This window comes from Diabrotica virgifera, chromosome 5 (genome assembly GCF_917563875.1).
Source record: "Diabrotica virgifera virgifera chromosome 5, PGI_DIABVI_V3a".
Lineage (NCBI taxonomy): Eukaryota > Metazoa > Arthropoda > Insecta > Coleoptera > Chrysomelidae > Diabrotica > Diabrotica virgifera.
In genome coordinates, this window is record NC_065447.1 from 250,689,702 (window position 1) to 250,716,667 (window position 26,966).

Below are 26,966 nucleotides of genomic sequence, written 5' to 3' on the forward strand. Positions count from 1 at the left end.
TTTTAATAAATATGATGATATATTTTAATGTTTGAAAAGTGTAAGACTAAAAAGTAAAAAATAAAAAAATATGAAAAAAAAATTTTTAGGAAACGCTTTTCTTTAGTTCCGAGTGACTAAAATTAAAAATATTAAAAAATCAACTAAAAAGCAAAAAATAAAAAAATTGAAAAAATCCAACACATTCGTTAAAGAAAAGCGTGGTGCAAAAACAGTTTATTCGATGAAGACGCGCCACGCTTTTCTTTGACGAATGTGTTGGATTTTTTCAATTTTTTTATTTTTTGCTTTTTAGTTGATTTTTTAATATTTTTAATTTTAGTCACTCGGAACTAAAGAAAAGCGTTTCCTAAAAATTTTTTTTTCATATTTTTTTTTTTCATTACAGCTGTCATTTTACGTACAAAAGACTTTTAACAGTGCTCATTTTAAAGCTTATTTTAAGCACTATAAAATCCTTTCTCATTAGCATGCATAAAATTTATTCGCTCTCCGCTAGATGGCATTGAATACATCGATTACGGCTTGATCTTCAGTATCTCGCTTAATATTACACTCTTTAAAAAACCAATTTGTTTATTTTTTACCTGCTACAATTTTGTTCATTATTATCGTTAAAATGCATATTTTGGAGATATTTGCAAAAAACTTGAAAATCGTGAGAAAATTCCGAATTTTCAATTGCCAATAACTTGCAAAGTATTGGGTTTTTGAAAATACTTTATACAACATTTTTGGCTTAAAATTAGGTCTTCTATCGATATCTGAGGTTATTTTGAAAAAAAAAAATTTCCACCACCGAAAAGGGGTGACAACCACCCCCGGGGTGAAAACGGAGTTCGGGTTTTGAAGTTAACGGTAGGATAAGCCTAATTCCAAAATTTCATGTAAATCGGTTCGTAGTAAAAAATTTTTGAGCTAAAAAGCTTCAATGACTGTACTATTAACCTCTGGAGAATATTTTTATGTTAAATGTGTGGTGACCCTTAACATACGTCGGTAGCACCACATTTCAAATGCCTCTAATTGTATGGGGTCTTCTATAAGACTCCAGCTCTCTACTCCGTAGAGGAGATACTAAAGACGGAACATCTAAGAATTCTTATGCTTATATTGATACTTAAAGATAAGTTGCAGAGAATCTTCTAAGACCGTTAAAAGAGCTTCTGGCTTTTTCGATATAACTTTTTATTTCGTAGCCATGATCCCAAGCATCCTTAATATTGCAACCTAAATAGAATATTTTCTCCACTATTTCTAACGGTGTGTCAATTATTGTAATTTGGGCGTTTATGTTGTTGTTCTTACTATTTTTGTCTTCTTACAAGGTAGTTTTCTGATTCTTTCAGCGTTAAAAATACATAATTTGCTTGTGTACTCGTAATTGTTTTAATTACTAGGGTTACGATTTATAAAGAACATATTGTAGGTATATGAATGAAGTCTTTCACTTAATTCGGGAGTCAGATCATTTCTCTGCGCATACTACTACTCAACGACCCACTACTACCATATTTTAAGAAAAGAAGAACGAAAATCATTACATTAACTCATTATACTATATTACACTTACACTATGCTATAGGTTTGTTCCAACTAGCGGTCAAACCAGTCAGAAACTATCAGCGAATAGTCGACCAGCGCGAGTAGCACTGATGACTGTATTATGTTCTCGCACTGGCGAACTGCTTGCTGACGATTTCTGACTAGTTTGACTGTTGGTTGGAACAGACCCTATATACTAACGGGTATCTTATGGGTTCCAAGGGTATTTGTTTAAATTAGGGATTGTCTTTCTAACCAAATATTGATCTCTATATTTCTCTAGCGAGTGGAAAGGGATCTTCATGGCAAAACGCAAGCTCATAACCACGTTTTTCAATACGGTATATCTCAAGAACAGTGTCCTACTGCTACTAACAATAACACACTGCCCCACATGCTGAATATCGACATCGCTATGCAACAACAGAAGCAGCAAGGTAAGCAAATATTATGTATTTGTATTATTTTGTGTCAATTTATATACAAGAGATCTGAAATTGCATTCATTTCTAGAGACTATCGTATCGGAAGGTTATTATTCTCTGTACATATGTCGAGGTTTCATAACATTGGTATATAAGTGTGAAATATCTTGAATCAAGGAAGATTTTCCGTGAAACCCAGAGGAAACCCTTACAGAACCGGGATGTCTTGTTTGTCTGTCTTTCACGAAAAACCCGTGTACACATCACTGTTTGCATTTTAAACTAGTTCGCAAGGAGAACAAGCGCTTGTTCATTACGAGAGCACAACGAGAGGCTGAATCTTAGAACTTCACGGTACTTATCACGGTACCGTTTCAAGATAAAATAGCGAAACAAGCGTCCTCTCTATCCGGGAGTCAGAACAATAGAGAGTTATTCTCACGTACGTTGCCTGCGGAGGTCACCAGTCAAGAGAGATTCGCGTCTGTTCATTTTGAGAGGAGGAACCAGAGAGTTAATTTTCGTTTACATTGTTCAAATATGTCTGTATTTCTAAAGGAGTGGAGGGGAGTCGGTATTAGAAATTTTTAGTAAACAAAAATATTTTGTGAATATTTATAATTTCAGATGTCTTATATAGAGCATTTAAAATATTGATAGAATCATTTATTTACATCTTAACTATTATAGCCATAAGACTATGCATATGAAATCGTTTATTAATAAAAAAATATGAGCTTTTGACACATTTATACTATCAAAACCGTTTTACTGTGCTGATGATTCGTCTGTAGGAACCAGATGGGGGTTATTTAGATATATTGATGCAGATTCGGGTGGCCTATGTACGCTTTCCCTTTATATTTTTATTTGCAGACTCAGAAGAGTCAATCGTTTCCGAATCCTCTTCTATGTCCATTTTATTCCAACGAATTGGGACGAAATGCTGTCAAGTACGGCAAGGCACTCATACCGTGCCAATTTTATAATCTAGAAATGCACCATGGACTCCTGAACATGATGATCAAACGCTTGGATATTGCAGCGTAGCTCCAGCCAAGCTTCTACACTGGCTGGCAATGAACTTCCTGAAGAATATCATGACGTCCTAGAAGAAACTCTCCTTAGGCATCGCAGACAATAACAAGCTGCAATCAAAAAACGCTAATTCAAGACGGTTTCCAATGTATAGCCTTAAAAACTCTTACCCTTCTTGCCCATCTTCAATTTCTTCGCTCCAGTAGAAGTTCCGTCACTCTCCTCATTATTATCGTCAATGGACAGTGCTATTCTTCACTTCAAACTCCCGCAACAAAAAAAAAGAAGCAGCCCCACCTTGAAGAGAGGAAAGCCTAAGCAAGGTTTCATAACGTTCAGATATGATTGTTGGTTTGGGTGCCAAATTTTCAGTGCTGTAAAACATAGATGTAACTAAATGTTTCTAAAGTTATTCTACTTTGTTTTTATCTGTGCATGCTTGTATGTTGCATGTTAAATTGTGTTTTTGTCTACATTTTTACAATTAGTGCCTTCGAATGTATTGAATGTATCTTCTTGGGCCAATAAAGTTAAATCGTATCATTTTGTATGTAGGTTTTTAGCATTAGTAATGTGTTGAATTTCATTATAACTTTATAAAAATATATTAGTATAGTATAGAAACTTTATTTTACACAACTGTTAGAAAAACGAATAAGAAATGGAAACAATCAATGAAATTGAAGATGATCACATGCATCATACACTAATAGAAATATGTACATATAAAGGAAGAAATAGAAAATGAAATAAAGGGACTAAAAAATCCCAGGAATAACAGAAATATTGGCTGTGAGCCAATATTTCCAAATAATGGAAATGAGATGTGAAAACTATAGTAGCATTGCTTTGCTAGAAGTACTTTACAAAATCTTGAAACAAGTTATAAGAAAAAAGCTAAATCAATACACGGAAAAGATATTGGGCGAATATCAGGCAGGATTCAGAAACAATAGATAGACGACAAACCAAATATGTATTTGCGCTAAAAGAAAATGGTGAATAGACAACAAATGTACGAACTAATCAAAAGAGATTACTGTGAGAGATAAACATTACTATGGAAAACGTTCACACAACAAACGAAATAACATGTAAGGGCAATAAATCAAATAATTTTGAAACAAAGGACGGATTAAAACAAGAAGATCCGCTATCGATGACTTCTTTTAATCTGATACTGTAAGGTATAATCAGACAAAGCAAAATAAATGTACAGGAAACAATATCTAAGAATGGTCATCAGTGTATAGCATTATAGCAGACGATCTAACACTATTAACGGCAAGTAAGAAAGAACTAAAAGATGAATGAACAATATAATAAGAGGCAAACAATTTGCGCTTATAATAAATAAGGAAAAGACAAAATATGTTGTTCTGAAGCTATTTGCTTGTAGCATCTTAATGCAATTTAGTATTTCTGGTGGAAACAAGCCACAACTTTACTTTAAAAATTAAGTTTATTTGACGTTTGGATTTCCACTTCGAACTCACTCTTCAATAATCTTCTCTGTGTTCAAGTACGTCCTGGAACATATTTTGAGTTAAAGTATAGTCCATATAGTGGAGTCACTGAAGGTGGATATGAGCTATTACCTCCGATTTCGTTGAACCTCCATCGATTTGCATGAAAATTGGTGAGTGGTTAGAGGATATCTCAAGGAACAAAGGTGACATGGTGCCAACTTGCGCTTTTACCCTGGGGGTGGATGCCACCCCTTCTCGGGGGTGAAAATTATTTTATTAAAAATAACCCCATAATTCGATACAGGGACAAATTTCAAGCAAAATTTGTTTTATAAAGTTATTAAAATAAATCAGAACTTTTTGAGTTATTAAAGATCAAAGATTTTAATTTTTCTTGAGAAAAATGCATGTTTTTAACCAATTTTTCATCAATAACTCAAAAAGTGTAAGTTTTTACAAAAAAGTTATAATTATCAAAATTGAAGCTAATAAAAAGTGAAATAAATTTCTTACTAGAAAAACCTTTTAATGTTAACTAAAAGTGAGTTATAGGTAATTGAATGTATATTTTTTTCGGCGAGTAAAAAACTCATATTCAAGCTGAAATACCGGGAAATTGATGCATTTTATAACATAAACATTTGTCAAAGTACTTAAAAATATATATCAAATGAGCCCCCGAACATGTTGACAGCGTTAAAATTTATGCTCCAAAATTTTTTCAAAATTTATCTTTTAAAAATTTTTCCAAAAAATGTTATTGTTTTTTTTTTAATAACTTCGTTCGTGTTTACGATATCCGGTTCACCTAAAAACTGTTTGAAAGATAATTCCAAGTGCTATTTAACCACGTTAAACCTTATCTTCTAAACCCCTTACTTTTTTAAAAAATAAAAGTTACATGACTCCGGTTGCATGGTTCCCACAGCAAAATTTAAGATTTAAACGTTTCTATCTCGGTTATTTTTTATCCTATAGAAATAGTAAAGCAGGTAAAATATTTGGCATAGAAAAAACTAAAATTTGGTTATATATAATTGTTTACGTATATTGAGTATTTTTGGAGTTATTATCAAAAGAATATAAGAATTACAATAATTTTAAAAGCTATGATTTTTTTAAATTATATCATTTTTTCAAAAATATGCATTCTAAACCGGTCAAAATTATCGAAAACATTACTTATGCTAATACATACAAAGAAGTTCTTGTAAGGATTACTATAAATTTTAATTTTTGTGGAAATGGCGTATGTTTTATTTTTCACTTTTTCCTAAAAAAATCGAAACGGTTCTTTTATTTTTATTATAACTTGCTTAATTTTGACGCCATTACCTTGTTCTGAAGCTCATTTGATAGGTATTCCGAAGTACTTTGACAAATGTTTAGCAGGAATATTTTATACATTGCATCGTTTTCCCGTTATTTAACTTGAATACTTAGATTTGAGCACTCGTCGAAAAAAATACACATTTAATTGCCAATAACTCACTTTGAACTAACATTAGTTTAGTTTTTTATGTGAGAAATGTATTCAATTTTTTATTATCTTCAATTTCAGTAATAACACCTTTTTTGTAAAGGCTTATAGTTTTTGATTTATACGTGAAAAACCGATTTAAAACATGCGTTTTTTACGAAAAAATAAAATCTTTGGTGTTTAATAACTCAAAAAGTTTTGATTTATTTTAATAACTCTATATAACAAATTTTGCTTGAAATTTGTCCCTCTATCGAATTATGGGGTTATTTTTAATAAAATAATTTTCACCCCCGAGAAGGGGTGGCATCCACCCCCAGGGTAAAAGCGCAAGTTGGCATCATGTCACCTTTGTTCCTTGAGGTATCTTCTAATTGCTCACCAATTTTCATGAAAATCGATGGAGGTTCAACGAAATCGGAGGTGAAAACCTTCAGTGACTGCACTAATAAATGTGCAGCTTGCATTACTCCACTTATGTTTCATTCATTTTTTTGTCACTACTTGTGGTTTTATAGATATTTAAAGATTTTTAAGTTATGAGGACTGTGAATTTTTCTTTCGAGGGTGTTCAATAACACGCTTAGTTTGTTATAAATATATAACTTAATATAACAAACAGACCGCAGTAATAACTTTACTGGATTGAAATATTTTTGCGGCAGTTTTGTTAAGACAGCCAAATTGAGTAGGATTTTTTAAAATCGGTTTTAAAATACTCAACTAAACGTCAAAACGTCTGTCAAAAGTTGATACCGTCAAAACATTTGCAGATTTAATCATTATTTTAATGACATCGTATTTAAAAGTACAAAGAAGTGAATGTGGTCGTATCTCAAAATTATAGTGAACTTATAAAAGTGGAATGGACAAATCTTCAAAGCCAAAAAGATCAAAAAACCCTGAAGAAAATAAACTAGATTTAGAGTTTCGTCAAATCCTTTGCGTAATCAAACAATTCATACCTTACGTAAATTCAAACTCCCATTTGTCTGCATATCGTAGTTGGTTAGAAAAACTTAGTTCTGCACAAACTGAGAAAGCCAATAGGAATAGGTACCTGATAGAATTAGCTAAACAAATTAAAGATAATGTCCTAGTTTATCCTTTCCACGAAAATCCATCTGGTGTGGATCTGGAACAATTTACAGAAGCAGAAAGTGATGGAGAACTGACTGAAGAAGGTAATTCAATATTATGCGATGTACTTTGTAACGCCAACAATATATCTGCAGATTCTTCTCTTATAATGCCAAAAGAATACAGCCAAAATGTACAAGAAAGACAAGGCAATGTAGAAAATATTGGCACAAATGATTTGAGATGTCCAAAAATGCCCGAAGAAAGTTCTTGGTTGGATCTAACCGATGGCGATGAGAGCCAAACTTCAATTCAAGTGGCTCAACTTAATGGATCGGGTGACACTAAAAAAGAAACAAAAAGCATTCAATTCAAAGATGACACAACGACCAAAGAAGTAGTAGATGGTAAGGTTCCTTTAAAGAACACAAATTTTGTACCTGCTGATTGGAAAGACACTATAGAAGCTTTACAAATGAGGTTAACAGAAACTTTGAACCAAAACGAAGACTTGAAACGTATGCTTGAATCGCAAAATACTGCTTTATCGTACGAGGTCAAAGCTAGAGAAGAAGTCGAAGGTAAGTTGAAGAAATCGTCGGAATTGTTTAAAAAGCAAAGTGAAATAATACATGTAAGAAACGAAGAGGCGTTTAAAAAATTTGAAACATCCTTTCAAATGGAATTGAATGATGTCCACCATAGCTACCAAATACGCATGGAAGAGATGAAGGCCAACTATGAAGCACGAATAGCTGAAATAAAATTAGAATTCGAGAATGACAAGAAAGCAAAAGACCAAGAAATATGCCGATTATCAGAGATAATACATCAACAATGCACAAGAATGTCCAACGAGATCACCGCTCTCAAAACACAAGTGGAAAGTACATTTAATCATAAACCAGAAGACAAAATCATCTTGCTACAGAAATGTATATCAAAGATGAACAAGTTTTACCAAAAATCCGAGAAAGAGTACTTAAAACAAATAGAAAAGCTCAAACAAGACATCGAGTTTAAAGATAAGCTTCAGTTGATCCAGATGAAGACACAACACGCAGAGTTGACGGTGCAATCTAGCGTCGAAAGGCAGAAACATATCGACGATATCATCAACAATTTAGAGGTTAAGTACATAAAAATGTTGGAAATGCACGAAAAGCAAGTTATGGAGAGTAAGAAGATTGACGATGAACGATTGCAGTATTTAAAAGATTTGTTAGAAAAACATAATATATCCTTTAAAGTGTTTTAACGAAACAAATAAAATGTACAATAATAAAAATGTAAGGTTATATTGTTAGTATTGTTCAAAACTCCATATACACTTCAAAAATCAGAAATCTGAAAAATAACTGTTAAATTCATAAGCTGGTAAAATTTATGTACCAGTAGAGTAGCAAATGGAGAATTTGTCAATATTCGTGGTGTTTTTTCTCTCCTCCCATCTCCAGTTTTATTCCGATTCCTTGTACGTTTAAAGTTCTTATTCTTCTTTTTTTGGGGCAGTCCATTTCTAAAGGTTTGCGTACAATACATCAAATTCTTTTGTATTCTCAGCCGCTCTTAGTAATTGTTGAACGTTCAGGTCCGTCCAAGTTCTGATATTACGAAACCATGCCATTGTTATTCTGCCTACTCCACTTCGACCTTCTATCTTCCCTCCAACTATTAGTGGTAACATGGCTTCTAGCCGTCTTATGGTATTTACTTTCAATGTCCAGGCTTCATCACCATACAGAAGGACGGACCAAACTCAGCATTTAATAACTCTAATTCGGGCGTCATAAAGTTCGTTTTCGGTTATATACCGGGTGTCCACTTATATTTTCCCCCATTTCAACTGCCTATAACTTCTAAACGGCTCAAGATAGAAATATGCGGTTTTCACTGAAATGTTTTATTTTAGTAAAAGTTTTGTCTGAATGGATGGAATTTTTTATATCGCTTTCAAATACGAAATAAAAAATGGCGGATTTTTGAAAAAACTTTGTTGACTTTTTTTAATGGAACACCCAGTATATTCTTTTGTAAATTGAAAGAAAGGTCATTCACCTATCTAGCGATATAAAGTTTTTCAAAATCGGTATCAAATCACTGAGTAATTAATTTTTAAAATGAGAGGTGCAACGTGGATATCACATACCTAAATAACATAACTAAGCAAGTTATGTGATTTCCACATTGCATCTCTCATTTTAAAAATTAATTGCTCAGTCATTTGACAAACGATTTTAAAAATTTTATATCGCTGGATAGATAAATGACCGTTTTTTCAAGTTTTTAGGTAAATGACCATTTTTTATATCGCTTTTAAATAAAAAATGGCGGATTTTTTGAAAAAAAAAAACGTTGTTGACTTGTTTTATTAAAACACCCAGTATATTTTTTTGTGTCTTGAAAAAACCGTCATTTACCTATCCAGCGATATAAAAAATTTTAAAATCAGTTGCCAAATGACTGAGCAATTAATTTTTAGAATGAGAGATGCAATGTGGAAACCACATCTAACATAATATCATTTTGCTCAGTTATGTTATTTAGGTATGTGATATCCACGTTGCACCCCTCATTTTAAAATTAATTACTCAGTGATTTGACAACCGATTTTGAAAAACTTTATATCGCTGGATAGGTGAATGACCTTTCTTTCAAGTTACAAAAAATATACTGGGTGTTCCATTAAAAAAAAGTCAACAAAGTTTTTTTCAAAAATCCGCCATTTTTTATTTCGTATTTGAAAGCGATATAAAAAATTCAATCCATTCAAACAAAACGTTTACTAAAATAAAACATTTCAGCGAAAACCGCATATTTCTATCTTGAACCTTTTAGAAGTTATAGGCAGTTAAAATGGGGGAAAATATAAGTGGATACCCGGTATAATTTACTTCTTTTTATTGTACATATTCCTGGCCTGTTCTACTCGTATTTTTATTTATACATAGTGTGACCAACTCCAATTCAGTCGAATCCGGGACAAGGCTGAAAAAAATACCTGAAATCTTAGAAGAATAACGTATTCAAAATTTCAAAATAGAATTTTACCAGAACGTTGAAAATTCGGATGGCCCGGAAGCCTTGTCCGGGACGCCGGGACACGACATCGTAATTCGGGCCATGTCCCGGATTTTTCGGGCTAGTTGGTCACACTATTTATACAGGGTGTCCAGAAACTCTACCGACAAACGAAGACAGGAGATTCTTCAGATAATTTTAAGACAATTTAGCTCAATTCGCCTAGTCCGAAAATGCTTCCTAAAGGAGCTAGAGCTCTTTGAAGATGGCTTCTTGTAATTAGTTTTTCTTAAATACCTCCAGAACGCTTCAATTTATAAAAACGAAAATCGGTACGTATATTTATCTTTCAGAGATAAATCGATTCCATCCATTGCCAATTTCTAGTACCGATCATAGGCGTCCGTTTTGGGTAGGGCAACGGTTATTTTATCACATAACTTTTTTGTCTTTAACTTTTAAGCATTTTTGACACTGGATTATTAAATTGTGAGGTATTCTAGTACTAAAAGGTACTCTTGGTTTAAGTCCGTAGGACACACGGTTTTCTAGAAAAATCGAATTGAAAATTTTTCGTTTTTTAAATTTGAATAAAAATTTAAAAAAATTTTCAAACAAAACGGTGTATTTTATCAACTTAAAGCAAGGGTAACTTTTAGTATTAGAATACCTCATAACTTAATAATCTAGAGTCAAAAATGCTTAAAAATTAAGGACAAAAATATTATGCGATAAAATAACCGTTGACCTACCCAAAACGGACGCATATGACCCGTACTAGAAATTCGCAGTTAATGAAATCGATTCATCTCTGAAATATAAATAAACGTACCAGTTTTCAGATTTCTAAATAGTTTTTTTTGAATTTTTTTGGAAATTCAAAAGAAAAATTTTTCAAATCGATTTTTCTAGAAAACGGTGTATCCTATCGACCTAAAACAAGAGTACCTTTTAGTTGTAGAATATCTCACAATTTAATAATCCAGAGTCAAAAATGCTCAAAAGTTAAAGATAAAAAAGTTATGCGATAAAATAATTGTTGCCCTACCCAAAACGGACGCCTATGATCGGTAATAGAAATTCGCAATGCATGGAGTCGATTTATCTCTGGAAGATAAATATGTGTACCAATTTTCGTTTTTCTCAATATAAGCGTTCTGGAGTTATTTAAGAAAAACTGCTTACATGACGCCATCTTCAAAGAGCTCTAGCTCCTTTAGGAAGCATTTTCGGACTAGGCGAATTAGGTTAAAATATCTTAAAATTATCTGAATAATCTCCTGTCTTCGTTTGTCGGTAGAGTTTCTGGACACCCTGTATATCTGGACCCCTCCTTATCATTTAGTACAACTCGTATTTAAAGGGTACCCCTGTCAAGATACCTCACTCCCAGAATTCAATGTTTTTCAACGTTCTATGTGATTGAAAAATAAGACTCGGTGCAATTTTAGCTCGTCACCCCCCTCCATAAGTTATTTCGCTATTTTGGATTTACTGGAACAATTTTTGAATTGTTAAATGGAATTTTTTTATATAGTTATGATCTATTTTGGTATCTAGTATGTACTGTTAGTCTATTTATAACAAACGGAAATAAAACAGCCTTTTTAGCATCAGTTATCAGTTAATTCAATTTTTGTAGTGCTTTAGTGATCTGTGTAATGCATGTAGTTTTAGGTGACTAAACAAACATTGTGTTCAAGTAAAATTGAAAAGTATGTATGATCGAAATGATTATAAACACATGTATAATCATTGTTGTTTAATTATTTTAATAGTATTTTTAGAATTTAACTATAAATTCACTATAGAGATACAACAAAGATAAGGAATATAACAGTAAATAATTTCTCACGCAACAATACAAGGTACGCAAAGATTAATATCATTGTTCTTGAGTGAACATTATTTTTGGTTGCACTTTATTTGGTATTGAGAGGGAGTTACAAACTCGCGTTATGTATACAGGGGGTTTCATTGGGAAACGGAAATACTTGAATGGTGAATATAGGTCACTCAGGCGGTTCTAAATATACCACATTTATTGCCTCACCGATTTTTATAACCGAGTTACAGGGTGTTTTTTCGATTTTGCCCATTTCTTTCTGGACCCATAACTTTAGAACCACCCTGTATATTTTTTTGATAATATGTATCATTTACAACAGAACCCATCCAACTACTAATCACAAGAAAAATCCAGATCCGGACTAGAAAAAATTATAAATTCTTTGTGACCTTGAAACAACACCCTGTAAATTAAAATTTTTAAAATCCGTTTGCATATTTGAAAAGAGCACAAAAAACTAAGTCTAATGATTTGCTTAAATTTTTCGGCCAGACAATTTAATGACTTTAATTTCGAAATCATATTTAAGTTTTTAAGAACTCTTAGATTAAAAAGCAGGTATTATTAACTTTTAATACTAAATTATTAAAGTTAATGAACAAATACTCATTCTAAAAATAATCAGTACTTATTTACTAAATTAGAACGGTCCATTTACTAATCACAAGAAAAATCCAGGTCCGGATTAACAAAAAAACAAAGTAATTGTGACCTTAAAACAACACCCTGTATATTGAAATTTTCCAAATTGGTTTGCACATTTGACAATAGCACACAAAACTGAGTTTATAGCTTGGCTTTAACTTTTTACGCAGAAATTTTAATGATTTTAATTTTGAAATTAAATCTATTGAAATTTTTTAGAACTCTGAGATTAAAAAGCCGGCATTAGTAACTGTTAATAATAAATTAATACAGTTAATGACTAAATAGTTATTTTAAAAATAATTAATACTTATTTACTAGGTACATTTTAACGACCCACATATTAATCACAACAAAAATCCAGGTCCGGATTGATAAAAAAAATATAAAGTAATAGTGGCCTTGAAACAACACCCTGTATATTGAAATTTTCAAAGTCCATTTGAACATTAGAAAAGAGCACAAAAAACTAAGTTTAATGGTTCGCTTCCATTTTTTGCGCAGACAATTTAATGACTTCAATTTTGAAATTAGGCCGAAATTTTTAAGAACTCAGAACTCTAACAAAAATATGGTTAATTTGAAAAGTAATTTCATTAAATTGTCTGCGCAAAAAATTAAAGCAAACCATTAAACTTAGTTTTTTGTGTTCTTTTCAAATGTTTAAACGGATTTTGAAAATTTCAATATACAGGGTGTTTTTTCAAGGTGACTATTACATTATATTTTTTTGTTAATCCGGACCTGGATTTTTCTTGTGATTAGTAAATGGGTCATTACAATGTAGTAAATGATTACTGATTACGTTTAAAATGAGTATTTAGTCATTAACTTTATTAATTTATTATTAACAGTTACTAATGCCTGCTTTTTAATCTCAGAGTTATAAATAATTGCAACAGATTTAATTTCAAAATTAAAGTAACTAAATTTTCTGTGAAAAAAATTAAAGCAAACGTGTAAACTGGATTTTTCTTGTGATTAGTAAATGGATCGTTCTAATGTAGTAAATAAGTACTGATTATTTTTAGAATGAGTATTTGTTCATTAACTTTAATAATTTATTATTAAAAGTTAATAATACCTGCTTTTTAATCTAAGAGTTCTTAAAACTTAAATATGATTTCAAAATTAAAGTCATTAAATTGTCTGGCCGAAAAATTTAAGCAAATCATTAGACTTAGTTTTTTGTGCTATTTTCAAATATGCAAACGGATTTTAAAAATTTCAATATACAGGGTGTTGTTTTAAGGTCACAAATAATTTATAATTTTTTTTAGCCCGGACCTGGGTTTCTCTTGTGACTAGCAATTGGATTGTTTGTGTTTTAAATGAGACATATGTGTACCAAATATCAAAAAAATATACAGGGTGGTTTTAAAGTTACGGGTCCAGAAAGAAATGGGCAAAATCGACAAAACACCCTGTAACTCAGTTATAAAAATCGGTAAGGCAATAAATATGTGGTATATCTAGAACCGCCTCAGCGACCTCTATTCACCATTCAAGAAGTTTCCCAATGAAACGCCCTGTATAAAGTACTTACAAAGTGAAGAAATATTTTAATAAATTGCCATAAACATAATCGGAACCAAGATTTCTTTATTTGCATCTCTAAGCTTGTAACACTTTGTAATTTATTATTATTGACCCAGTAGCTATTTTTCAAAATATTTTCCAAGACAATATTACAGGCATATCTGAATCTATCGTCATGTAACACCAACAGAATGGTTGCAGTCTGAGTTTGTACTTTTACAAAACCAGAAACCAAAATATAAGAAGATAAACCTCATGAGCCATCTCCTAAAATTGTTCCTAAAGATAATCCATGAGACAATAATTACAAGCTGTGTAAAAGTAAAATTTCCCCCAACTAGTTCTGGTTCATAAATGCTGTTGGTACGAGATATGCATATTCAGTACAAGTCTTATTGGTTGATTACGAGAAAGCGTTTGATAGATTACAACACGCCAAGATGATGCAAATACTAAAAGAAGCAGGAATTAACAACCAAGATCTAAAAAGAATTAGAAACCTTTAGCGCCGGACTCCACTTGCGATTTTCTAGTCGCGCGATTGTTTTTTCGCGAAGATTGAACACATTGTTTCAAATACAAGTCAATCCACGATTATTTAATCGCAAATGGATTGACTTGTATTCTATTTGAAACAATGTGTTCAATCTTCGCGACAAAACAATCGCGCGACTACAAATCGCAAGTGGAGTCCGGCGCTTACTGGAATCAGACTGAAAACCTCAGAGTTGACGGTGAACACACCGAATATGTGAAAATCATGCGTGGAGTGAGGCAAGGCTGCATTTTGTCCCCCCTAATTTTCAATCTTTACTCTGAAAGAATATTTATCGAAGCTTTGCACGAAACTGAAAAAGGCATTCTACTAAACGAGTACCGGCTAAACAACATCAGATATTCAGTTCACTTCCGTTATGTCAGTCCGAAATAGGAATCTCAGAAATAAGATTTTTGTATGCCTCTACCATCTCATCTGACGTCTTCAAACGTTTACTGTCTGTTTGTGTTTTTGCAAACAAGCAAAGAAATCACATAGTGCCAACTCAGGACTGTATACTGGATGGCCCACAAAATCGATGGTTTTTGCCTTCAGATATGAACCTTTGATGCAAGATGAAGAGAACAAAATCTATAATGTTACCTTACATAGTTTATATTTTTCAAATATCAACAAAAAAAATGTACTATATTTCTTAAATCGTTCTCAAAATACCTAGGTATCTCAAAATTTCCAAAGTGGAAAACGAAACGTCAAAAAACGAATTTTCGCGGCATTCGGATTTTTGCGGATAAAGTTAGGTGATAACTTCGTTAATAATAATTGACTTATGCTCCTTCTCAAATATGCTCGGAACATTAATAAAAAAAATAAAATATTTAAAAATTTCAAAAAATATCGGTTTTTTTTTCTACTTTCTTTGCTTATAACTTTAAAACGATTCATTTTGGAACAAAGTCGTATAGGAATAAAACAAAGATAATTAAATTTTCTATCAGATAGGATTGGTTAAAAATGTTTTAATTTAACACCCTTGCTGCAAAATAGCAATAAATATAAAATAAGGAGGCAAAACAAGCCTGTCCTTATTCAATGTTTTTCCATCACTTAGGTTACACTTGGAACCTTCCTAATTCGCGTAGAAAATTTTGGTAATGTGCTAAAACCGTCCACCAAATTTCATTAAAATTGACTTCCTAGATTTTGCATAATAATTTTTCAATCTAAACTTTTTTTAAAAAATTAAAATTTTTTAAAATCTTGCACAACAAAAACTAGAACATACAAAGATTTGTCAATTTTTTTACATATAAAGAAGCACTCTACCTATCTAATGCCCTTTACATAATTGAAATCGGAATATTTAAGCAGCCTCAGCAATTTTTTAAAGTTATAAACAATTTTTTGGCTTATAAACAAATTAGTGCTGTGTCCAGGAGGGGGTGCTATGGGCTCCTATATTTAGATGGACTTACCCAAGTTTTTTTTATGTATTTTGACCCGTAGAACACGAATTTTTTTGGGTAACAGTTGATCCGGATGTCGATAAGATTGTTATAAACAAAGAACTTGAGGAATAACAAAACATCGATTTTTCGCAAAATAAAACATTTTTTTTGTATTTATTGGGTAATTCTAAGCAAAAAATGTTCTTACAAGTTTTTTCGTAGGATGCATAGTTTTTGAGATAAACGCGGTGAAACATTAAAAAAATCGAAAAATTGCAATTTTTGAAAGAGAATAACTTTTGATTAAAAAATAAAATAGCATTTCTGCTGACAGCATTTGAAAGTTTAAGTCAAATTATACCGGTTTTAATTATTTGCATTGCTAAAAATTAATTTTTTTATTTCTAAACAAAGCTATTTGTTTATAAGCCAAAAAATTGTTTATAATTTTAAAACATTGCTGAGGCCCCTTAAATAATCCGATTTTAATTTTGTAAAGTGTATTAGATAGGTAGAGCACCTTTTTATATGTAAAAAATTAGCCAACTTCTAAATGGTCTACTTTTTGTTCAGAAAGATTTTAAAAAATTTGAACTTTTTTAAAAACATTTACATTGCAAATTTATTATGCAAAATCTATTAGGTCGATTTTAATGAAATTTTTGGTATACCATTTAAGTTATAAGAATTTTCTAAGCGAATTACTAAGGTTCCAAGTGCCACCAAAGTGGTTAAGAAACATTGAATACCAATAGACGTATTTTGCCCCCTTATTTTGTATTTATTGCTATATTGCAGAAAAGGTAATACCTTAAGACATTTTTGACCAATCGTATATCATACAAAATTCAATTATCTTTATTTTATTTCTCTACGACTTTGTTCCAAAACGAACCGTTTTAAAGTTATAAGCAAAGAAAACAGAAAAAATCGATTTTTTCGAAATTTTTAAATATTTTAATTTTTTTATTAATGTTCCGGGCATATTTGAGAAGGAGCATAAGTCAATTATTATTACTGAAGGTGTCACCTAACTTTATCTGCAAAAATCCGAATGCCACCTTTCACATCCTAAAATTCCCGTTTTTTACAGATTGGTCCTGGTCTAATTACAATTACACAAAAAATAGCTTCAGAGCAATGTCAACTTCATTTTTCGAAAACTAACATATTTACACACTATGGTGTCTACAGTCGGAAAAATGAAAGAATACCCATGAACGATCACATGAATCACTTATTTTGTATTTGCTAACTTTTTCTACAAAAAGGTTTGTTATTTATAGAAAAAGACAGCAAATACAAAATAAGTGATTGATGTGATCGTTCATGGGTATTCTTTCATTTTTCCGACTGTAAATGCATTATCAAAATGGTATTCAAAATCATTCACATAGCATAAGGGGGTAAAGTATTCCCTCTACTTCCATCCTACAAGGTCAGAACTAAAAGTTCATAGCAACAATGAAGATTAGATCTCTGTATGACTGATAGTACTGTAAGACATTTTTGTCCTACTTCCATCCTACAAGGTCAGAACTAAAAGTTCATAGCAACAATGAAGATTAGATCTCTGTATGACTGATAGTACTGTAAGACATTTTTGTTTAGTTACTGAATACTTTCATCCACCCGTTTTGTGCATGAACCCTTCCTTTTCCCTTTCCCCAGATACTTGGCTAAGGTCTCTCTGATGGGCTGCCTATATATTATTAGGGTTGGGTACTGGCATGCTGGCAAATACGCTCTTTCCCGGACAAAATCTTCAAGTCCACAATGCTTTCTACACAGGCGGTACTCAATGTCTACAAGCGGGGGCGGCCGCCAAGCTGCAAACCGCCGCGACTGATACCGGCACCTTCGTTCAGCAAAACCAAAAACAGCCGAACTCGCAGCAACCGTCGCAGCAGCAGCAGCAACCCTATTACTTTTCGCCGATGCCCAATACCTCTTCGGCGTCCGTCGCTGTCAGCTTAGCCACTGCCAATGGAAGCGTCGTCGCAGCGGGCGGGACGGGCCAACCTGTGACAAATGTAACTGCGGTTTCGACGAATACCAATCAACAGCCCGCTGCTGCCCCTGCCCAGGTTAAGTTCCCGGCGGTCACGTCGCATGCGGACGTCAGCCAGGTTGGTATACTTTTTCATTTATTAACAATTTATGCAATTTTTTTAAACAATTATTTATTTTTACGCCCTATATTTAACCCTTAAGTACTAACACCCCGTCTGTCAGACGGCATCGCTTGTCGAAAGTGGGATATTTCCCTTCCTAGAAAATTTTGAAGGTCACCCGTTTATGACTTTTCAAGTTGGGTTGTTCTTTAGTAGTATTGAATTCGGCAACTTGCTGCAGGTTGTTATTCGAAAGATATTTAGACTCAAAAGTGTGATTTCCGTCTAATAGACGGGGTGTTAGTGTTTGTGCCCAGTTCGTCATTACACAGAATGTGCCCCAGTTCTTCAAAAAACATCAAATAAGGGAATAAAGATCCTGAGGGAGGAAACTCTTTTGAAATGGTTTGATGATGTAGAAGACGACATAACCGAAGTGGAATCAATTTGTGATGAAAATGTTGCCACTGACTACCATTACTACACTACTAACTATGGTACCAGTCAGTTTTTTTTGTTTTATTATTTTTTAAAAACCTTTTTATTTTCATTTTTCTTACTCTTTGTTTAACTCGATTATAAATTTTTAATAAGATTCAATTTGTTTAATTTTTATCACACTTTTTTCTGGAGTAAAAAGGTACACAAACAATCCTTCCATTCTTGTTATAATGCTTTTTATTTTAATAAATACAGAAAAACTAGATTAATTACTGTGTTTTTTAGATAATCATACTGTCAGTAAGTCATCGAGATATTTTTTTTGCATTAAAATATTTAACAAAAACAAAAATTACCACTAAAATATTAAACCCGTCTGTCAGGCGGTTAGTTAGTATTTACGTCATTGATTTAAGATGTTAGTACTTAAGGGTTAAAGTAAGATTTGACTGCGGTGTACATAAGGCATGTATATATGCGACATTATTAATTTTAGAGTTGTGTGGACTGTATTGTAGGTGTGGTTCAAACGAATTAGGAGAGGTAATTAATGCCTGGTTGTACCAACAAATCTTAAGCTCCAGCTTAGCTAAGCTCAGCTTATAGATCCATAACTTCCGATTTTTATCTAAGCACGTCTTAACTGGGACAAAGTTTAAGATGCAATCCACGTGGCAATCAATTGTGGCAAGCTGAAAATTATGTTTAGTAATGCCGTATGTTTAGTAAGCTGAGCTTAAGTCACGTCTTAAGCTTAAGATCTGTTGGTGCAACCAGGCATAAATATTATACAGACAATATACTCCGTTCAACTTACACATGCGAACAAAAATTACCATCAAGCTGAAAATTGGTAGGATTGTTCAAAATACCATCATAAATGAAATCGAAAGAGTCCTCATAAATTCGACCCGAGCTAAAAAATTTACGCGGGGTCAAAGGTCATCAAATATAGTGTTTGGCGATTTTCAGCGAAACGGTAAGTTTTATCATAAAATTAGTTCTAAGAAAAATTGTAGACTAGATAATTATCTATAAAAGATGTCTGATTACTTTTTTCTAAGTGCCACCGTTTTTGAGATATAACGATTCAAAAAGTTGTAATCGTCATAATATGCGCACACGTTTCCACACCACCTTTGAGGTAGTGTAATACTTAGCGCGTTTTTTTAACGTGGTTTCCCCAGTAGGCGTATTCCACGGATCTGTTATTATTCTGTTTAATGTGAAGCTATTGAATAATTAATTGATATTGGCAAGGGTTAAAAATAATAAAAAGTTATAACAAGCGGTATAAATAAAAAAAAGGGAAATTTATCCAACTGGTTCGTAATTTTCTAATATTTCTGCTTGCTCTTCTCCTTGTTCTTCTTCTTCTTCTTCTTCTTGTTCATCCTGGGTGCAAGTAAATTGGCCCAATAATGACACATCGCATGGATTCAACATTGGAACACGACCGGTTTTAACAATTAGTGCATTCTACCGAACAAAACAGTCCAACTTTTTTGCAATCACATTTAGCGCTACATCCCTTTTAACAGTTGCAAAAAATTGTTCAGAAGTTTTTCCGGCGCAGGTGGGAGTAAAGTTTGAATTGGTTCTAATGAACTGTCGACTAATTTTCATCACCAATCTGTTGGATCTAGCTGATAACCAAGCCACACTTGAACTTGGTAATATACCCGAAAAATATGTTGATGAGCAGCCTCTGAGGTTGGAGGAAGACAAGATAACTGCACTTGTTTTTTATTTCGAGTATTTTTAAAGAAACATGCATATCGAAACTTATCTAAGCACGTAGTGTTTTTAGTCGCTCCATACATAGAGAGAAGAAAGCTAATTCCTTTGGAAATAACTTCTTGTGGAGTTGAATCAGTTTTTTTTAAAACTCCACTCCACATGTATGGTCACATATTTCTGCTCTTTAAGAAATTCTAAAAATTCATCTGCTCTTTCAGTACTTGCATTGATTAATGTTTTTATACCACGTTCAACGGCAACAATTTCGGTTTCAGTTAAAATTTTAGCACAAAGAAAACGATATTCTGACATTTTTGTTATAACAATGAAAATAACACGAAGTAGGTTAAAAAATATAGGTTTAACACGTATTTTCACTCCGGAGTAGTTCTCAAGACTGATTAATACCTCGAGGGTGTCATCTACCTGAAGGATTTCGCCACCAAAGAAAATTACGGAGAGAAAAGACGCATCTTTTACATTTTACATCTTTTCAAATTGAATAAGACGCATAAGTAAGAAGAATTATTATAAGTTAATACTTTGTCATATCAATTTACTATTTTTGTTGGGAATAAGCCGTAAAATTAAAATAATAATTCTTATTATTTTCGCGTTACATTCACTTTGTAAAGATTTTTTTGTTGGCACTGTAATATAATACAGCTTATACCGAGGGTATACGAGCAGATTGCACTAAGTCAAAAATCACTGTTTTTGAGAAAATCAGTGTTAGTAAAATTTTTAAATATAAATCAAAATTACACAAAAAGTATTACTTTTAGTTTAATTCTATTACTTGTATAAAAATAGTAATGGTATTTTAAAGAATGTGACATATTACAACTACAGTTATTGTTTTTGGTTAATTAGTAATTATTTTTTAATAAATAATGAACTGACTTAGTTCATTCTACTTGTTCATAATGTTACTATTTTACACAAGTAGACACACAACTAATCTCATTTTAATATTAATTTTAGTTGTATCAATTTTACCATTAATGTTTTATCCTATAATCTTAGACAACTAGAATTTCGGCATTAAAACAATCCTGTTGAAAAATAAAAATAAAAAAGGACAATAGAAATTTCCAGAAATTTAGTTATTAGATACAAAAAAAAATACAAAAAGGAAATAGATGATTAGTCTTCTTGAAACTTGTAACTAGAAACTTGTAACTTTTTGAATTGTGTTCAAGATGATGTCAGAAAAAAAATCTACAATAGAAAAATGGATGTAAACGCATACTTGCATTTTAAAAGTGCAAAGAATGCATCCAAAGGTGCATAAACATATCCAAATAAGTGTATTGAGTGCCAGATTTTGTCACTTGATGGTTTTTTGGTATATGACGCCATCAGAACCGGCCACCGGAGCACCAAGTGCCCAGGTTCACTGCTAAGGCACATGATCTTGAGTTTCGTGGGTTTTCGGCAAATTGATGCAAACAGATTACTCGAAGGTTTTTGGGGCCGCTGAATAAGAATATGACATCAGAACCGACCCCCGATGCACAAACACTCTCCAAACTCTATAAGGTAACATGCCTTAGCAGTGACGTTGGACACCAGGTTGTCCGGGTTCATTTCTGATGGCGTATTCGTACTAAGTAACCCCAAAAACCGCCTAGTAATCTATTTGCATGCATTAAGTGCCGAAATCCCTCGAAACTTCGAAGATGGCGTGACCCTAGACACCAGGTGTCTATTCTGAAGGTGTATTCGTCTTCAGCACACCCAAAGACTCCCTGAGTAATCTGTTTGCATCAATTTAATGCCGAAAACCCTCTAAACTCCAGAAGATGATGTGACTTAGCAGTGAAACTGTGCCCTAGGTAGCCCTAGGGTCGGTGCTGGTGGCGAATTCGTATTCAGAGACCCCAAAAGCCCCCGCGTAACAAAATCTGGCCCTTAATTATCTTGACATGTTTATGCACTTCTGGATGCACTTTGTGCCCTTTAAAATACAATTATGCATTTCCACTCATTTTTCTATTGTAGACGTTTTTTCCGACGTCATACTGAACACAATGCAAAATGTTGCAAGTCTCTAGGTGCTGTAGTTAAAATCTATTTACTCCGGTGATTTTAGTGCTAAATGATCTAATCTGCGAATCATAGACATAGGTTCCGGCAGAACACTGATAATTTTTTCATCAAACGACAAGTTTTCGTACCACCTGTGAAATACTTATGGCTTCTGGTGCTTTCTTTTCGCATAACTCCATTAACTCATTCTTTTTGGCACAATTAATTTTAATCGGCGTAGAGTACAATTTTGGAAAATTTTCAATATTCAAAAATAGTTGATTAGCACGGCTTGACCTATGAGTTGTCACATTTATGGTCCTTTAATTAGGTAAACCGTTTCTCTTTTTCATACATTAACCTTTTGATTTAAACCTGACGATAGGTATACAGATTGTACAATCAGAATGTTGTAAGTCAACGTTAATTCAGTGTTGTATGTTCGGTTTTCGCAAAAATAGTACAAGCAGACTGCATTAAGAGTACTTAATGCATTCTGCTAGTAAATGAAACAGTCAAACTGACTTAGTATTATTTTTTTTTCTGTTATTATAATAAATGCGACTTTGTGTGTTTTTGCAGTATATAGAGCATACCTTTTTATATACAACTGCATTAATAGTTAAATAACTAAAAAAATTGACTTAGTGCGTTCTGCTGGTAAACCCTCGGTAGGCCGCAAGCTGTATGGTAGAAACATTAATATATTTATAATATCTTATATTATTATGTGTAATATAAGTTAAGTCGACCGATAGAATATTATGTTTACTTAGATTACAGCTTCAGTGATGTATATACGTGGTGTACTAATACATATATTATGACGATTAGAACTCTTTGAATCGTTGTTATGTATCTCAAAAATTGTGGCTCTTACGAAAAAAGGTATTAAAATATTTTTTATACTTAGATAATTATCTAATCTACATTTTTTGTTAGAACTAATTTTATGATAAAACTTACCGTTTCGCTGAAAATCGCTAAAAACCATATTTGGTGACCTTAATATTTTGGTAAACCTTTGGTAAGTAAACCTTATTTGGCGTAAATTTTTTAGCTCGGGTCAGAGTTATGAGGACTTTTTAGATTTCATTTATGGTGGTATTTTGAACAATCCTGCCAATTTTCAGCTTGATGGTAATTATTGTAACCTCACTCCTATTTTTGAGTCTAACTAAACCGGTCTTTTAACAGTTTTGGTACTCAAATATCTACAAAACTATTAAGAACTAATCAAAAAGTTGTCGAATACATGATCTTTTGATAGTTACCTGATTTTTTCCTTATTCACAATTATATTCCTATGGTTATTCAGTTCAACATTTGGTTTTTATTTCGTTTTTATTGAGTAGTACACACTCTACTTATTTCCAAGAATAATATTTTTCTTCTTCAGATTATTCCAATCATGTTGTTGGTGATAAAAATGTTTATTTATAGAAAATTTGATCTTTTCTCAAAAGTAAATAAAACTAGCAAGTTTTTCTTCTGTAGTGTTCAATTTCAAGCGACGAAAATTGATGTGATCTTATAATATTTTGACAAAGTATTTGTATTTTTACTCTTTGTCGTTCCCAAAACGTTATCAGTAACTCCATCTAGTCGTCTTTAATAATACTGCTGTCACTATGAGTTTCAAAGGACAAATCATTACAGTATTCTTCATAATTTAATTTCCGCTCGCTGGCTAGCCACTAGAGAAAGAGAGACAGTGCGCGGCAGGGAGTGTTTCGTCAGAGTAGTCAACCAGCAGAACTGAACATAAATGTAGCAGGAATTTAACTTGTGCGGGCCTAATCAGTGGCGTTATTGAAAATGTGTGGTGAGGTTAGTTATGTAGAAAATCGAAACCACCTGAAGATAATAAAAACAAAGGCGGAGAGGATTTCTGCAATAAAATGGGTAAATAAAGTAAAAAGATTCATTATTAAAAAAAATAAAATGTTCTTTCATCAAGTCTCCTACAGATTTCAATAGGTTTTAATTAAACATTCAAAAGTTAATTTTACTTTCTTAATATCATATACGCGAGTTTTCTACAGCTGCCGGCTTTTCTTGCAACCTAATTTCCACGTTTCTGTAGAAGTAATCTTCAGTTTTTAAATCGCCGACATCTTCGACATCATCTTTCTAGTACTAAGCAATGTTGATCTTACCTACTCATTTTCTTGTAGCGAAGGTTATTTTTCTATATTTTTTGGTCATCAATTTTCAGGAATTCTCTGCAGGTGCCCATACCAGTTTATTCTTTTGGCTTCAATTTGTTTTTAGTATGTGTCTTAGATCAATTTTTATTTTTCTCCGAATCCAATACTCTATCTAGACCCGATTAAGTCTAGTAAGGCTACAACATTGTCTCCTGTTGAATAGTTCATTTTCATGGCCGTCATTTTTAATTTGTTTCTTTAATTTATTTTCCAGAGTTCGGTGCCGTACAACCCAATACTTGTCAAGTGCCTATCTAATGGTTGATCTTGTTTGGTCAATCCTGGAATGCATTTCTTCTTAACTCACTGCTTTTGATGTTATTTGGACTCACAAGTATTTGAAGATTTCAGTTGATTTTATAGTTTCATTTAAATTTGTAGGCTCTCTGGTTTTTTCCTGCAACTAAGGTCTCAGTTTTTTATGCATTCATTATAAGGCCACACTTAATGTAGGTACTCTTCTACCAGATTTCTAAGCATATACATGTATACCACTTTCGTCTTAAGCTAGAATGGCTTGTGTCTGGTCTTCGATTGAAATGGCCCATATTTCAGCTCTTTCTTCTACATACTGAGAGCGCCTCATATTTTGAAGAGTGTAGGTGCTATCCAGTAGTCTTGTTTTGAACCTTTTGTTTCCAGTTTTAATGTTTGCCGTCATATTTTTGTAAAGCTGTTGTACCTATTGCTTTTATATATTTTTTTATTTCTTGTTCCTCCAAACATTTCTACAATGCTAGACGATTGGAAGTGGTACACTATTGTACGTCCTTGTCAAATCTATAAAGATTATAAGTTGTAAGGTTGTGGGCTAATATTTTCTCAATAACCTGCTTTAGAGAAAATATGCTATGTGCCTGCACACACTGCAGGCATACACTATGTGCATATTATTATTTTATCTGCCATTGAATCATTTTAAACAGTACAAAACTACAAAAGTTTTAAAGAGAAAAAAATGAAGACCGAAAATAAAATATATAAGACAAAACGTTATATTATACCGTATTTTTGTCTGTGAATTTATATTTTATGTTTTTGCTTCCATTGAATTTAATTTAGTCTTTTGCAAGGCTAGAAAAAGCGGATTGTGTTATTAAATCGATAATAGTTTACATATCAAAATAATTCGTCAGTCCCATAGATATAGATAATTACACCGTGAATGATAAATTTGGTATGAATTGTATTACCCATCCATACGCCTGACGTTACTGATAACACTTGTTCTTAATGTTTAGACAATAGAGTCATTATGTATAAGTTAAGAACATCAATAAATACCTTCATGCTGTAATCACCTTTTTGTTTTCTATTTATTTAATTTATAGCTAGCAAGTATGGAGTATTTATTTTTTAAATTCTGACAGATTAATAAATAAAACATATTATTCGAATAAAATTAAAGTCATCTTCCCCTTGCCTTCATTCTTTCATCTGTGGGGTTTTTTCCCTAATTATATTTTCCACATGCTATACGCTCTGAGCTTCGCTGGTGTCGCTCCTAGCGGTTACTAATTCAACTTTTACCGGTAATTTTTAAATTTATTATTAATTGTTATCGCTTAATATTTACAACGCTAAAAAGTAATTAAATTGTAATAGATTTTTTTAAGATTTTGCTAATCATTTTGACGTTCTATTGATGAAATATTAATTTCTTACTTCGGATACTTTCACAATTATCATGTAGATGGCGCCAAGATTAATTTATAATTACATATTACAGAACATTAAAAAACGCAAATTCAGTATTTAAAACGTAAGTATATTTAAGGTAAAAATATAAACCACAGCTTTGATCAACTAATATTTTTTATAATTAATGTTTTTAATTTTAATTTAAAATTAATCACTTTGACATTTATGTCAAATTTCCGGTAAACGTTTACAGACTTGTCACTACTGGCGCTCACGAATTTATAAATATCCCCTCTACGTACGAGCTCACAGCGTATACATCTTTCCCAAATATGTCATCAATAAAGTTCTCAAACTATTTATTTTATTTTTATCAAAAATAATTTATATTTTATATTGTTTTGTTCCTTGATATTATAGTTCTTCCAAATATAACTTATTTTTAATTAAATTTGAGGCATTACCATCAAGGCCTTTTATTTCTGATGGAATATTTGCCGTTCTTGCTTAGAGCTCTTTGATTCGCTTATTGCGGTGAATCACTCCGCATTCTTCTTATGTACATTCAAAGTTTTTTGTATGTCTTTCGTTAAAATTTTCTTTTCCTTATTTCGATATGTGCATAGGTCCCTCCAGTTTCTCACTTTCAGGATTTTGATATTCCATTTTCCATCGTCAGGTCTCTGGAAAGGTAATTAAATGCTAAAATATAAATTACTACTATTAGGATACTATCAGGTCAACAATACTT

At 32.3% G+C, this 26,966-nt stretch overlaps 2 protein-coding genes across 7 annotated transcripts in view; both read left to right on the forward strand.

Moving 5' to 3' along the window:
* LOC126884820 (ankyrin repeat domain-containing protein 17-like) overlaps nt 1-26,966 on the forward strand; it is a 247,095-nt gene that overhangs the window by 162,234 nt on the left and 57,895 nt on the right. For 4 of the 6 annotated variants that reach the window (XM_050651075.1, XM_050651072.1, XM_050651073.1 and 1 more), the window contains 2 exons: nt 1,829-1,982; nt 17,755-18,167. In XM_050651075.1, coding sequence (XP_050507032.1) covers nt 1,829-1,982; nt 17,755-18,167 — 567 coding nt within the window. The remainder of the gene's footprint in view (nt 1-1,828; nt 1,983-17,754; nt 18,168-26,966) is intronic. The other 2 variants (XM_050651074.1, XM_050651076.1) reach the window with 1 other exon arrangement.
* LOC126884822 (uncharacterized) lies at nt 6,632-8,325 on the forward strand. The gene has a single exon (XM_050651080.1). It carries the CDS (start codon nt 6,823-6,825, stop codon nt 8,293-8,295), a length of 1,473 nt encoding a protein of 490 aa, XP_050507037.1. The 5' UTR covers nt 6,632-6,822; the 3' UTR covers nt 8,296-8,325.

Excerpts from the sequence above, each read along its gene's own strand:
- LOC126884822 (XM_050651080.1), top strand. The coding sequence starts at position 6,823 with ATGGACAAATCTTCAAAGCCAAAAAGATCAAAAAACCCTGAAGAAAAT.